Consider the following 15,226-nt stretch of genomic DNA (forward strand, 5'->3'; position numbering starts at 1 on the left):
TTACCCAGGGTCCCTCATTCTGGAGGTTGTTCATTTTATTTTCATTAAATCAGGCATTTCACAGAATCATGTTTTCACTCTGCGTTCAATGTGATACCAAAACAACATCTCAGGAACATTTCAGCTGCAAATATTAACAACAGAGGCAGAGGCTTTTCACACACAGAGCAGCGTAGTGATGGACTTTAAAGGTAGTGCCGCTCCTGGAGATGAAAGAAGTTGGAACCAGAAGGTCGTTTGTTCGGCAGCTCTGAAAATATCATTTCCCCCTGGGGTTATTAAAGTATTTCTGATTCTGCTGAGGAGTGCCCTGGAGGGGGTCATCCGTTCCCGGTCGCATAAGCCTGTGCCTCTGCTGCTTTAATTTAGCATTTTGTTAGGGGTTAGGGGTTACGGTGAGGGTGACGGTCAGGGCTAGGGTCTATATAATAGAAAAAAATAACAGACCGAGGAACATAGGACCATTTCTGTGACACATACAAAGTGGGCAAGTTTTTTGGGGAATAGCGGGGAAACAGCGGACCTTTTCCTTTAAAAAGGGTCCTATTGTCCCCGGTCACATACAAAGGGGGGGGGGGGGGGGGGGACATAGAACCAGGGGAACATAGGTACGCCGCCCCCGGAGCAAGACCCTCGACCCTCACCACTGCACTGGTCAGACTGGGACTGTACTGGGCAGCCCACAGATGTGTGTGTGAACCTGAAACCACCTGAAATCTTCTCTTTAAATTTGTATAAATGCTAAAAAGGTGCCCTCTGATTTGTGTTTGACATTTACATACTGGAGCTGTGTATCTGTACGAATATCACCTGACGAAGGCCTGAGAACCAAAATGTTGCTGAAGTGTGTTGGATGTTTCTTTTTTTTTGCCTTTATATAACTCATTTTGTGTAGGGCTCAGTTTGTTAAAGGTGCACATAATACACACTGTTAATTGCTAGATTTTAAGTCCTCAGACTCTGGGCCAGTCTGTTGAGCTCCTGCGACAGAGCCGTGACTGTATCCAGGACGCGTTTCTTGTCCTTCTCCTCTAATCGAGCTTCGCACCGCTGAGCGAATTTATCCGGATGCCATAGCGCTTGCTGCTTCCTGAGCATTTTGCGGAACACCGGCACGTCCTTCCTGTCCACGCCGTGCAACATCACGTCCAGCATCTCCTGCACCGTGCCAAGTGGGGCCGGCCAGGGGATGTCACTGTAACTCAGCTTTGAGCCGCCGGACGAAGAGCCGCCGTCAAAAGTAGCTGCGCACCTTTCATCGTAACTGCGCTTCCTACCCTGCCGGGTCTCTTCCTCTTTGCGCGCCGCTCGTGCCAGATACTCTTCGTGTTCCCTCTGCAGCCTCTCATGCAGCTCCTTGTTGCTTTGCTCTTCCTTTTCTCTCTCTTGCTTACTCTTCTTTTTTTTCCATCCAGAAGACGACGCTGCCAGTCTTTGGGCTTCAGCGTGCTTTTTAGTGAAATATTCTTTTCTTATTCGGTCAGCCCAATCCCCAAAGTCCTGCTCATCGTCATCAACAGGTAGAAAATCGTCTGCTGTGAAGCAAGCACAGCGGCGTTATTATCAAGTGGGGAACAGTCTAGATACAATTCAGCAATAAAGAAAGAGATTAAATTCACCATCATATACTCCAAAGGTTTCAAAGAATTCATCCTCGCATTCACCAAACAGCTTTTCCTGCCACTCCTTCTCTGGGTCTCTTTCAGACGGACGGCTCATTTTTTCTGCAGTCTGACGAACACAAAGGGAAATATGTGTTAATATGATCCAACACCACAGCTCGTGTTGTGCTTTGATCACTTTACCAATCACATGCACAAGAGTTTTCTCACACATTCAGGCAGCCCGAGGTTTTGACACATTTGTGTTTGTACCTGGATCGACACACAGACAATTTTAAACTTGCTTGGGGGATATTTTTGTCAAATTCATTGAATTTTAATGGTCTGTTGATTCGAACTTTTTGATATCTGAATGAACCAAAATCTGAACACTTCCCTCAAGCAGGCTTCTGTGAGTGCATTATGATACGACAGTGAAATAAATGGAAAACCGTGACTTTTAAAATATAAATAAATAACCTTGAATACTGTTGTATATGTAGAATAGTGGCCAGAGGTTAATAAGTAGAAAATAACCACACGTTCTGAGTCACTTGATTCATTTTTCTAGCAAAAATTACAAACATTTCCTTGTTGCAGCTTCTCACGCATAATACTTTTTTTTATTTCAACACATGTTCTTTATACTATCAACAGAATATTTTAAACACTCACATATCTTTTATTTTTAAACTTCTATTTTATATTCATGGTTCTGGACTTCTGTACTTTCTTTCTTTTCTCTTATTATGTTTATTGTGCCCTACAGTTATCAAAATACAGTATGTAAATGTCTTAACTTACCTCTGTCTGTTTCCTCCAGTTCAGCAGGTCTTGAGGTGTGACCCCAGCACTGTTGGGAGTATTCAAAGCCTCTGGACAGCTCTTTCTGAGGGGCACAACCAGGTCGTCATGCGCTGACGGAGAGGAAAAAAACAAATAAAGAGGATGACAAATTAGATAAGATAAACATCTATTTATCCCAGTATCCAGTTGCAATACAAAGTTGGAGGGGTGCAGTTACAAAAGGTACAATAGACAGGACTAAAATTACATTATAGTAGGTCAGAAATATAAAAACTAGGTAACAGTAAGGCGCAAATATGGTGCAATCCAAACATAAATGAAAAATGCCCAAAACAGGTACCAGTATGCAAGGATGGATGAGACAAAGGGCCCCTGGGTACAGACCTGTGAGAGGCCCCCACTCTGTCTACGTAGAAACATGACACACAAATTCAAAGAGTTGTGGTCATTTGGTTTCTCTTTGTGGTTATTTTGCGTCCATTTTTAGTTGTTTTGTATTTCTCTGTGATTGTTTTGCATCTATTTTTTAGACATGTTACTCTCTATGTCATCATTTTGTTTCTCTCGTGGTCATTTTACATCTATTTCTTTTAAATCCTTTTGCGTGTGTTTGTGGTCGTTTTGTGTCTATTTTTAGTCATTTAACATCTCTTTGTGGTTGTTTTGCCTCCCTATAGTCATTGTTTCTTGTCATTTTTGGTAATATTGTGTATACTTGTGGTCATTTAGTATGTCTTCATAGTTTTTTTGTATTCCTGTCGTAATTTTTAGTGTCTCTGTGGTCATATTACATCTATTTTTAATCATTTTGTGTGTCTTTGTCGTCATTTTTTTGTCTCCATGTGGTCGTTTTGTGTCTATTTTCAGTCCTTTACCATCTCTTTGTGGTTGTTTGGCATTCCTATAGTCATTTCAGTCTCTTTGTTGTCATTTAGCATCTGTTCATGGTTGTTTTGCATCCCAGTAGTCATTTTTTGTGTCTCGGCCTGTAGTCTTTGTTTTACCTCTTTGTTGTCATTTGTGATCATTTTATGTATACTTGTGGTCATTTAGCATCTCTTTGTGATAGTTGTGTGTGTTTTTTTGAGTCAGGGCCCCTGGGCATCTGTGCGTGTGTGCGCGTGCGTGCCAGTGTCACATCTGAGGTAGGTATTGTATATCTCAAGAGTGCATGGTTGACGCATATGACTCATATTAGCATCTTATTCCCCATCCTCCTCACCCGTTTTCCCGTGTTTCAGAGCCCTGTTGACTGCGATGTGTAACGCCGTGTCTCCTTTACGGTCCTTCTGCAGAACATCGGCTCCGTGTTTCAGCAGCAGCCGCAGCGCAGCGTCGTCTCCCAGGCAGCAGGCCAGATGCAGCGGGCTCCTCTGCCTCTTCCCCTGGGAGAAGTTCAGCTCCAGGTCCCGGTGCTTCCGCAGGTAGGACTTGAGCTTCAGCACACTGCCCTCCTCCACATACTTCCACACTCGCTTCTGTTGGCGAGACAGCATGTGAGCTAAACATGAGACCTGAGACTTTAGCAAACAGAGAGATATGTTTAGATTCCGGTCCTTCTTCTTAATGAGTCCGAAGATAGCATCAACTCCGACAACACAGTTCCGGGGACATAATGGTTCCGGCGTTGTCACTAGGTGTCAGTGTCGTCCATCTTTCTAAAGCAGACATGAGCCGAAATGATAAAAGTAACCTTTTTTTATTGAACATTGAGGATGTACAATAATAACAAATGCACAGAAAAACACACTATTCAAAAAGAAGAGGAAAGATTAATAATTAAATTAAAATAACTAGGAGGGATTTAAGTAAAAGTAAGTGAAATTCCTATAAAAAATAATCTTATAAAAAAACCCACCACGTACATCACAATGTACAATATGGAGCGAGGACATTTTGAATCTATTGTAAAGCCATCATTCAACACAACATTACAGTACATTAGAAAAATCTGTACTTATCTTTTTTAATCATGAAAAACAACTTGAAATCATTTCAAAGACAATTTTGATCAAGTAAACCTCCTTTGCCTTTATGGTGGGAAAACAAAGACCCAATATAAATGTAATGGTAGACTTAGACTCCTCTTTATTGATCCCTTTGGGATGACTCCTGCAAGGAAATTGAATTTCCAGCAGCTTGCAAAAACACAGAGGAGGCATCAAAATACAGTATAAGATAAACTCTTAGCTAAATAATTATAGAAAGTAAAACAATAGACAGTGAACAATAAACTCTTAGTTAAATATAGAAGGTAAACAATAGACAGTAAAGAACAAACTCTTACTTAAATATATGTAAATTAGAGACAAGTATACAGGTAAAATAAAATTCACAGAAAATGAAATCAGATAAGTTAAGTGTAGAGAAACGTATCAGATCAAATATATATGACTATATATAGCAGAAATTAGCATTAAGATTAAATTATTGCGCTTAAGTGGTGGATTAAGTTTTTGAAAAAAAAGTGTCCAGGTGTGTAAGAGTAGATTATTGCACAGTGAGTGGCTCCCACTCCTTCCCTTCCCTGTCCTCTTTATTTCCTCCTCCCCCCAAGTGAGGAGTTGTAGAGGATGATGGCCTGAGGGACAAAGAAGTAATCTGGTTTACAGAAAACAGAGAGTTTGGTACTCTACTGCCATATTCTGCATGGTTTATTACTCAGCTTTTATAAACCCTGCTGGTGTCCTTTTTGTAATTCTGTGCCTCCGCCTTCCTCCAACCTTCATGCCACCTGCCAGGACGATGTTAGGGAAATAGGTCGCCTGTTTGCTTCTGTGTATTCCAGTTGTCTTTTTTTCCCTAAAAAATGTGGCAACTCATAGTTATGTGATTTTGTGCGTTTATTTAGCTATTTTTAGGCCATAACTTTTCTTTATAAGATACTACATGATTTGCCATGATGACTCAGTGTGTGGGTGTAAGTAACTAAGGCGATGGTGATATTTGACAACAGTTTGCTCTGTGAGAGCAGAGGTTAAAACAAATATATAGCGCCTTAAAAATAGAGTACAGTAAAAAGTAAAGTAACTGATAGAGCTGTCTTAAATGTCTCACTGTAGACTGGAGTTTGAGGAATGAACAAATTATTCATATTCAAAATCAGTGTTATTATTAATATTATGAATAATAATAAAAATAATACAAATCATGACATCGGGGAAGACCCAGGACTAGGTGGAGAGATTATATCTCTACGCTGACCTGGGAACGCCTTAGGATACCACCAGTTAGAGCTGGTTAATGTGGCCCGGGAAAGGGAAGTTTGGGGTCCCCTGCTAAAGCTGCTGTCGCGACGAGACCCCGGATAAGCGGATGAAGATGAGATGAGATGAGATCATGATGATGATGAAAAATAAAAAACCACCACTTGAATTTGTGGGAAGTAGCGCATATTAAAGGGAACTCATTTCTACTGTTGTTTAAAGCATCAAGTCTTACAGCCTGTCTGGAGAGGAAATTGAGGTTACATGTCTAATTTGGTGCATTTTGAAACATTTTAGCCATAATCCACAAGAGCAAACACATCAAGATGATACAGCTGTGATTTAATGACACACACAAACACAGAGAGATGACACAGATACCTTCAAGATGTGGCTGCAATAACAGAAGGCAGTTGGCAACTTATTGGCATGATTAACAGATGTCTAGAAAATGTGCTCAACATTAAAGATACCATAATTCAAAAAGTGAGATGTCCATGTCTTATTTATTTCATTTTATTACAGAGAAGGTGGAGGTGCTCTATAAATACTGTGAAAACATCAAAACACTCAATCCACAGAGAAATGCACACAGCCCGTATTTAGAAACTGTCTTTAAACAAGCCGTCAGGATTTCTGTAAGGTTGTGATGTCACAACTATATATAGGTAGAAAGTGTTGCTACAGCGTCCTTACGTCATTCCCTGGCAGCGTTGATGGTGCAGAGATATACAGCAGACTTGTTTTTTGAACATTAAAACATGTAAACATGTTCCAGTAGAAACCCAAAATATAAGTACGAACCTGAAAATGGACATAATATGGGACCTTTAAACGATCACTGCAGTCTGATGTTATGTTGTGAGGTTAAAGCTACAATTTAGGCTTATTCATGACATTCTCCTTTGGTGTGGTGCTGGGTACAGATCCCAAGTCAAGTTCAACATAAAAAATAAACGCTTGATCCTGCACTCACCTGAAGCTCTTTTATTTAGTCTTTGGTCGACATTTCTGTCTATTGACCTTCATCAGGACCCAGATTAAATCTACAATTTAACATTATCATCTACACTGCATTTATCAATGAAATTAAACTTGCGCCACACAGCCTCTGTGGTTGTTGCATAATCTCTTGCTTGTGTATACTGGTCTGTGCAGCTATCTTTACCTGTGATGCTTAAACCAGTGCAGCTGAGCCTCTGAACTGGCTCAGTCCTGCTGCAGATGACAGGGCGTTCATTTAGGCTCGAGAGAGGGAAGGATGCACAATGGAGAGGATAGAGGAGTGAATGAAGGGACGCTTTGTGCCCAATGAAGAAGACAACCTTCACTGAGACCCACATAACCCAAGATCCGGAGTCACTCAAAGCTTGGGCACTTCCGCTCTTTTCTGCTTTTCGGAAACGACGTGTCTCCACTAACGATGGCCGTCTTGTGTGATCGCCTTTGAAATGTCTGCCATCTCAGGAGAGACGGAGCGGGAGCAGAGAGTGAGGGAGAAAGACACATTTGATTTGTCACCTCAGGTGTTTGAGTCACATCTTGTGTGTGCTTTAAGCTTTATTGTCTCCCTTATCCTCAAAGACCTCAGGAGGAGCATGCATCTCAGTCGATCCCAAAGAGGACCCTAAAAGCAGAGGGACGCCTCTGAAAGACAGGATATCCCCGATCAGGAACCCCTACCTCTCCTTTCCTGCCTGGCCTGCTGACTCCTATCCTGTCCGTGAGGTCCTTGCGTCCTCCTGGGACAGTGCAGGGAGGAGTGCTGCAAGACCGGGCGGCAGGAAACTGAGGTCCTCCAAGACGCTCCAGGGGTCAGCATCTCATCCTACCACGCTACGGTCAGACCAGGCTCAAGGTCCGGTCTGCTGGCTGTGTGGCTCAGTCTCCATTGTTAGGATGGAGGAGAAATTGTGTGCACACTTCCTCTGTCTGTTTTCTGCATGACCGGGTTTATTGGGTTCTGATTTATGACAGCTAAACATGTGCTGTTACATGCAGGAGGCCTGGCCCCGAGCCTGAGTTTAAAACAACAAAGGCTATTTGTAACGCACTGATAAGACAATGCATTCGTTAATGTGGGCACCTCTTTAGCAACTCAGCCTTCTTATCTTTGCTTTTAGTTTCCTCTGCCAAGGAGGTTATCTTTTTGCTTCAGTTTGTTTGTCAGCAGGATTATGGAAATACTGGCCCAAATTCATGAAACTCAGTGGGAGGGTGCAGCACGGGCCAAGGAAGAACCTATTGAATGTTTGAGGTGATCCAAATCACAGGGTGAATACACAAATTGTTTTCCAATGTTGTTACACATGGAGATAAGGCGTGGACTTTGGTGGAGGTGCCTTTCTAGTTTGTATTCATATGCATTATCTGGTAAACAAACATTGTCCCTTCTGGTGAAGAGTTTGGGTTGGGCCTTCTTCAAAGTCTGCATTGTGCTGTATTTATGGATCACCTCTAAAGACAGAGAGGGTTTTTGGTTTCATACCTCTCTGTCGGGTCTTAAAGGGTCAGTAGATGAAATCAAAAAAACGAAACAAACATAATAATAACTTACCCCGTGTTGAATCCGACTCCATGTGTTGCACTTACACACATATTTTGCAATATTATCTCTGAAAACTGCACATAATCTTTATATTGTGAACGTTTGCACATCCCACCCTCTTCCTCTCAAACAAGGTTTTTTTAATTTATTAAAACTTAAATTCATTCATTCATTCATCTTCAACCACTTATCCCTGTCGGGGTCGAGGGGGGGCTGGAGCCGATGCCAGCTGACATCAGGCGTAAGGCGGGGTACACCCTGGACAGGACGCCAGTCTATCACAGGGCACATAGAGACGAACAGAGACAGACAACCATTCACACCTAAGGCCGATTTTTTTTTAGAGTCATCTTGTTCTCATTTCTATGTATGATTCTTGACTTTTGCTGTACTTGCTTTTTATTTTTATTTTACTGTGTAAAAAAACAAAAATACTAAGCATCACTGTCATGTTGCAGGTGGTTGAGAGAGTACACTGTCTAAATTGATAATATGTTATGTTTGTGAAATCTTACCACAATCTGAAAAGTAGCATCAAATGTCAGCTACATGTGGTGGAATCTACAGAACAGTATTTCGCTCTGTGGTGTGGTGGAGCAGAGGGATAAAAGAGTAAATTAACTGTTGCCTGAACCTTTTTAAGGTCCCGTATAGTGCTGATTTTCAGGTTCAGACATTCTTTCTCATCCTGTCTGTCTGAATAAACCTGTATTCACTCTCTGTCTGAAACGCTCCATTTTAGCGCCTTTTGCTTTAAGCCCCACTCTTAAAAAGCCCAGTCTGCTCTGTTTTATCAGTCTTCCAGGTCTTTTGCATCCCTGTGCGCCTGTGCACCGTCATGGCAGCCGAGGAATGACTATAGCGACACTTTCTACCTATATATAGTACAGTTGTGACATCACAACTGTACAGACGCCCTGACGGCTCGTTTAAAGACACACATTCTGAATATGGGCTGTGTGCATTTCCCTGTGGATTGAGCACTTTGATACTTTCACAGTATTTATATAGCACTTTGACCTGCTTTATAATAAAAATACATGAAAATCTCTCTTTTTAAAATATGGGACCTTTAACTGTTTGATTCATGTCCATGGAGAGTGGGAATCATGCAGACATTTTAAACATTCAGTATGATATAAACAATAAGTTTAGAGTAAAGCAGATTTATGTCTTTAAATGTCACCATTTACTGTGGTGTCTGTCTACAGGATACAATTATGGATATAATTAGTGTTTTGAGTTTGTCATCGTTAATATTTCATGGTGCTTTGATTTCTTTCTCAGCAGTGTTTTCAGACAACCATGCTTTTCTTTGCACAGACAGAACTACTGTCGTCTCCTTACAGATGCAGAACACAATAATGTTTCAGTCAATGCTATTTCTTAACAAAAGGTTAAGTTATGAGTTATGATACATACCCAAGAAAGCTATTCTAGTTGTTTGTCATCTCTTAGAGAAGGAGCAGACTGTTTATAACCTCAGGATTCCCCAGAGAAAGTCTCTTTCCAGTGCAGACACACTCAATTTTCACACTCTGTTATTACAGAGGAATGAAAACATTAGTGTAATCACTTCTCAACATCATCTCAGACAGACAAACGCCCAGCCAATAGACGATCAAAGGGCATAAATCCCCTTTCTTTGACTTTGTGTTCTAGCTTTGGCAATGTTCCTGCCATGAAATCTTGGTAACATGACCACATCAGCTTCATAAAACTTGAAAACCCATGACAATAATCTATCCAGCTTATCTTTCACGGCAGGCTTTGACTTTGATGCTGACAGGTGGATAATGTGACAAGAAACTGTTTCACCAATAAAACATATTGTGCAGAGTTAATGGATTATTGTGCCACTCATTTACTGTTTGGCCAGTTTTTAATCTCTTATTCCCACCAAATTTCCAAAGATTTTGTTTGTGTGTCTGCGTTTGCGGCTCGGCTCAGATGAGATCATAGAGCTGAGGCAGCGACGAAGGAGACGTAGTAAATGTGGCTGCAGCTGTTGGATTTCTCTTCTCTCTCAGGGACAAAGACGTTTCCAGATTTCACCTGTGAAATTAAAGACGCAGAGAACTTTTTCTCTTCTCTGAGCGTTTCAGCTTTTGTTACATTTACCTAAATGGCACACTGTAGGGAACTGTAATTGCGGGTGATTTAGACTAAGCCACTCTCCGTCACAGGTATCACAAAGGGACAGATAGCCCACTACAAATCAGTAACCAAGGATTAGTCCAATCCTTCTGCCCCCCCTGCTGTTCCTAATTACATCCTGTAAAAAAAGCTCTTTACAGTCAAAATGGTGGAATTCTTTTTAAAGCTCAGCAACCTGTTGTGGTGTTTTTTTTGCTAAAAACAACACGTTCATGATTAGAATAATAGCACTGGGACTCATTAGTGTATTTTTGGATCTACTGTGCAGAAAAAAAGTCCCTAAAGTTGTGGTAATTAACTCTTAAGACGTTCATGGGACATAGCCATATATCCTGTGGTTGATCCAATTTAGAAACTTTTGTCCTCGCTTGATTGTTTTTGCGAGTAAGTCAGAAGGAGAAGAAACAAACATGCTGGAAGAGGGAAACAGAAGTCGGACTTGTATTTCCTGCAGACACATGCTTTGATTTTGGCCCTGCGAAAACACAATGGGAGAGAGGCTGCCTCCCCTCAGAAATGCACCAACAGGAAGAACCACATTCACTGGATGGGAGAAAATACATTCCAGCGACACTTAACAAGCTATCACAAGTGACAGAGTGAGACCAGAGAGAGAATTATGTGGTTTTTTTCAAAGCACTTTTTTTGTTTATTACAAATCAAGCAATTTAACAGGATGTTGATTGACAAACCGGTTTTCATGCATTTGTCAGGAAAAAATTCATTGTCATTCGGACGCTCAGTAAAACAAACTCATTCCTTGGCACACACACACACACACACACACACACACACACACACACACACACACACACACACACACACACACACACACACACACACACACACACACACACACACACACACACACACACACTGCAGACTGTCAAAGCAGTCACCTTTTAATTGGGCTCTCCAGCAGCCTGAAAACATTTGTCAGCTGCCATCTGTCTGTCCGTCTGGGACTCCCCCACCAGCCCCTCCCCTCTCTCCCACTATCTCTGTCTCTCCTTACAACACTCTTTTCAGACTCTAACACCTCTGACCGACTGGCACACCCTTACCACACACACACACACACACACACACACACACACACACACACACACACACACACACACACACACACACACACACACACACACACACACACACACACACACACACACACACACACACACACACACACACACACACACACACACACACACACACACACACACACACACACATATACGTAACACTGCTGGCTGTGATACAGATACTACAGTTTGAGCTGGAGAGCATTGGTAGTCTGGAGTCACACCACAAGTGCTTACACATGAAAATAAAAAGAGCAGGGGAAAATGCATGAGTAATACGCTTCACCAGGACTTGAAAAAAAAGTCCACACGAGAACCATGGGAAACACACGAGTGGTCCTTCTAAAATACATTCAAGTTTTTTTTTAAGAAACAGTCTGGTTTGTGCTTGGTCCCTTGTATTAAAGAGTTTAGTTCTGCTCCCCTGCTCCTAAAAGTGAGGCTGGAGTTTGAGTGTGTTCAGACCCCGAAACCACAAGCCTGACTGTCGTCTCCAGACGAACACCCACAGCAGTCCACAGAGTCAGAGAGGAGCAAAGGTGACACCTCAAAACTGACTGCAGATGATCTGCGAGCACCCAGCGCTGTACAGTTACGATTTACCTACATTGTTCTGCATTGTTCGCCTCTTCCCCAGAATGCATCTGGGGCCCTAAGCTGCTGTCACACCTTTGTGGCTAGAGACTGAGCCTCCGTCTTCTGAGAGGACAGGGAGCCGGCAGGGCTTGCATGCAGGGACTTCTTCAGGTTGAGTAGACACAGACACTGGGATCTGAAGCGCAGGTCGAAGAAGGCGTAAAGAAAGGGGTTGAGGCAGCTGTTGACGTAGGCCAGGCAGGTGGCGTAGGGGTGAGCCAGCAGCAGGAAGCGAAGGAACGCACAGGTGGTGGGAAACAGCTCCAGGTAGGAGAGGGCGTCAGCGCTTTTCACGAGATGGAAGGGCGTCCAGCAAGCTGCGAACACCACTACCAGCGTGGTGATGATCTTCAGCAGCCTCCTCTTACGCTGGTCCTCTTTGCGCAGAGTGTTGAAGTGACGGGTGACGGTGCAGCCGATGAAGCCGTAGCACACCATCATCGCCAAAAAAGGAAGAAGAAAGCCCAGAGCTGAGGAGGAGATGCTGAGACCTGCGATCCACAGGTTCTCTTGACCCTTCCTGGTCATCACCAGGCTGAAGTCCATGGCGCAGGACGTGCGGTTGCTGGTTAGATCGTGCGTTGTGGTACGGAAGATCAGAGTTGGGGCAGCCAGGAGACCGGAGAGCATCCAGATGGCTGTCAGGGAGGCTTGCATGTGGCCACGGGTGCGCAGCTGGGTGCTGGACAATGAGTGGACGATGGCTAGGTAGCGGTCGAAGCTCATGCAGGTGAGGCAGAAGACGCTGGCATACATGTTGAGCAGGACCACGTAGCTGCTGATCTTACACAGGGCCACTCCGAAGGGCCAGTGGTAGCCCATGGCGGTGTAAACGGCCCACAGAGGCAGAGTTACCACGAACGTGAGGTCAGCCAGGGCAAGGTTGCCGATGTAGACGTCAGCAGCTCGCCGCTTACCCTGGGCTCTCCACACAGTGAAGATCACCACTCCATTTCCAGAGAGGCCCAGGATGAATATAAGCATGTACAGCACCGGGATGACGGAGTACGACGGCGTCCACTCGGAATAGTCACACATGGTGGAGTTTTCCGTCTCATCGTAGTCGTAGTAATCGTAAGGACCATCAGTTGGCTCCATCTCCATTTTCTCTTGTTATCCTTTTTTTAAGAAGTATAAGAGGAATCTTTTGGTGCAGATAGATCCACAATTCTTAGCAGCACTCTGTTGCTACATGTGAATGTGTCCACCCTTATATACCCCCTCAGACTTGTACCCTCCCAGGATGCCCCCTCCTCCCCTCCCACTGCCCTCCTACTCCTCTCTGCTCTAAAGAACATGCTCTTTCACTGCATACACGCCCACCTCTCTCTCCATTCATTTGAATTGTATACAACATAATGCACAGTAGAGTCAATTTATATTTATTTAATATGCAGTAAAAAATGCTAGTACCTAATGCTAGCATTTTTTAAGGTTATCTCTTCTTTTTCCTCACATTTCATGCACAAAAGATGGACTTCAGGAGTTGATAACAGTATAGAAATATAGATCTTGAATATTTTTTTCTAAGTTGCACTAAGTTGCACTAACTAACTAACTAACTAACTAACTAACTAACTAACATATAATTGCAACACTTGGTTTTACTTTAGGGAACGAAAGATATGTTTGCACAGCAGCCCATGAGTCAAGTCTGGGCATGACAAGTTTCATGAAGTAGTCGATTAAAATATCAATGAGATCCTTCTGGCACGGGAGCACTCTGGTGAAATCTGAATTGTCTGCACTATTTACATTTCTATGTCAGTTTTTTCATGTCGGTACATGCTCAAACAAGTAGAACCACAAACTAAAGACAAAATAAGGATGGGTTAAAAGTTAATGAACTGTTTGGACGGATAGTACTTTGACCCTAGACTTTTAATTGAAATGCAATAATACTACAGTGACACAATACAATAATACTAATTGTTAACAGAAAGAAAACAGGCTTGGACACGTGCTTAATAAGCCTTCAGTTAAATTACAAGATTGTATTTTCATTTCCTTTCAACTTTTTAAGAGACACTGATTTGACGGTAGTTCAATTTAAGTGAGTGTTGTTTTTTAAAACACCAACAAAAAGCATTATCCTCATACATTTAAGTATCACTGTAAAAGAAAGTTTAAAATGCCTCATATGCCGGTATGAAAATACATAATACAATTGCATTAATTAAGAGCAGTACATGACATAAACAAAGACATTCATCATTAAATACTACAAAAAAGCCTTTAAATTAATTCTCAAAAGAGCAAAACTGATGGTAAGTAATGTAATGTAATATATTTTCATCACTACTTGCATTTGTGCATATTTTAAACCTTTTGTCAACTTACAAAAGAGAGTTAATATCACAAAGCGCTTTGCATTGCGTGAAAGAGAACAAAACCTTTATTTTTAGAACACCATCACTAACGCCAGATGATTTTTACCCGAGATAATACTCCCAATAAAAAGTACTTTCCATCAAAATACATCAAAACATGACAATATGTGACACATTTGAGTAGTGTTCTTTTAATTTAAACTGTCATGTCTAACAAAATGAAAGAAAAGCATCATGAGGGGACCATATAAATATGCTCCAAAATTTCCTGGAAAATTAGGAATATGGGAACAAAAAATTCCTAAAAATAAAATAATGAAGATGGAAACCTGGTTCCACCCATTCCTGGTGAAGGCTCAGTGTCCTTGGCACACAAATAACACTATCACTTTTGGGTAGAATCCACCCAAAACCTCCTTTACCTTCTCACACTATTGCTGGGTGAAAATCCCCCAAACATGTGCCTGTAGTGAAAATCATATACATTTATTTGCTCAGGTGAAAATCACAATCAATCAGGGTTAAAAAAAACATTGGCGTCACATTAAAAGAGCAAACACGATGCATTTAAAATATTGTTTCATAAATACCTTAAACTTCAGATGAACCAGTCAGTACAAAGTCCTGCTGTGCAGCCAAACATTGTTTTAAGGTACAATATGATACATATACATATATATCATATTGGATATATATATCAACGAACACAAATGTAAATAGTGCAGACAATTCAGATTTCACCAGAGTGCTCCGGTGCCAGAAGGATCTCATTGATATTGAAATCGACTACTTCATGAAACTTGTCATGCCCAGACTTGACTCATGGGCTGCTGTGCAAACATGTCTTTCGTTCCCTAAA

The 15,226-nt window shown here is 42.0% G+C and overlaps 2 protein-coding genes across 2 annotated transcripts; both read right to left on the reverse strand.

Annotated features, from left to right (window-relative positions):
* Positions 1–87: 87 nt before the first annotated feature.
* Positions 88–3,948, reverse strand: nfkbil1 (nuclear factor of kappa light polypeptide gene enhancer in B-cells inhibitor-like 1). Its single transcript, XM_083929865.1, has 4 exons — positions 3,631–3,948; positions 2,406–2,518; positions 1,620–1,731; positions 88–1,535 (listed from the first exon to the last, which is right to left on the reverse strand). Exons 1-4 carry the CDS (start codon positions 3,902–3,904, stop codon positions 946–948), a joined length of 1,089 nt encoding a protein of 362 aa, XP_083785991.1. The 5' UTR covers positions 3,905–3,948; the 3' UTR covers positions 88–945.
* An 8,116-nt stretch (positions 3,949–12,064) lies between these two features.
* Positions 12,065–13,141, reverse strand: LOC310958755 (apelin receptor B-like; the record flags this gene model as incomplete). The annotated part of the gene is made up of 1 exon (XM_083929846.1): positions 12,065–13,141. One exon carries the CDS (start codon positions 13,139–13,141, stop codon positions 12,065–12,067), a length of 1,077 nt encoding a protein of 358 aa, XP_083785972.1.
* Between the last annotated feature and the right edge of the window lie 2,085 nt (positions 13,142–15,226).

Source organism: Echiichthys vipera (genome assembly GCF_963691815.1).
Source record: "Echiichthys vipera genome assembly, chromosome: 16".
Classification (NCBI taxonomy): Eukaryota; Metazoa; Chordata; class Actinopteri; order Perciformes; family Trachinidae; genus Echiichthys; species Echiichthys vipera.

What these genes read in the sequence shown, in the direction of transcription:
- nfkbil1 (XM_083929865.1), bottom strand. Translation starts at nt 3,904, where the DNA reads ATGCTGTCTCGCCAACAGAAGCGAGTGTGGAAGTATGTGGAGGAGGGC. An exon ending in ACTGGAGGAAACAGACAGAG is followed by an intron (nt 1,732 to 2,405) that starts GTAAGTTAAGAC and finishes TGTGTTCGTCAG; the next exon opens with ACTGCAGAAAAAATGAGCCG. An exon ending in AACCTTTGGAGTATATGATG is followed by an intron (nt 1,536 to 1,619) that starts GTGAATTTAATC and finishes CTTGCTTCACAG; the next exon opens with CAGACGATTTTCTACCTGTT.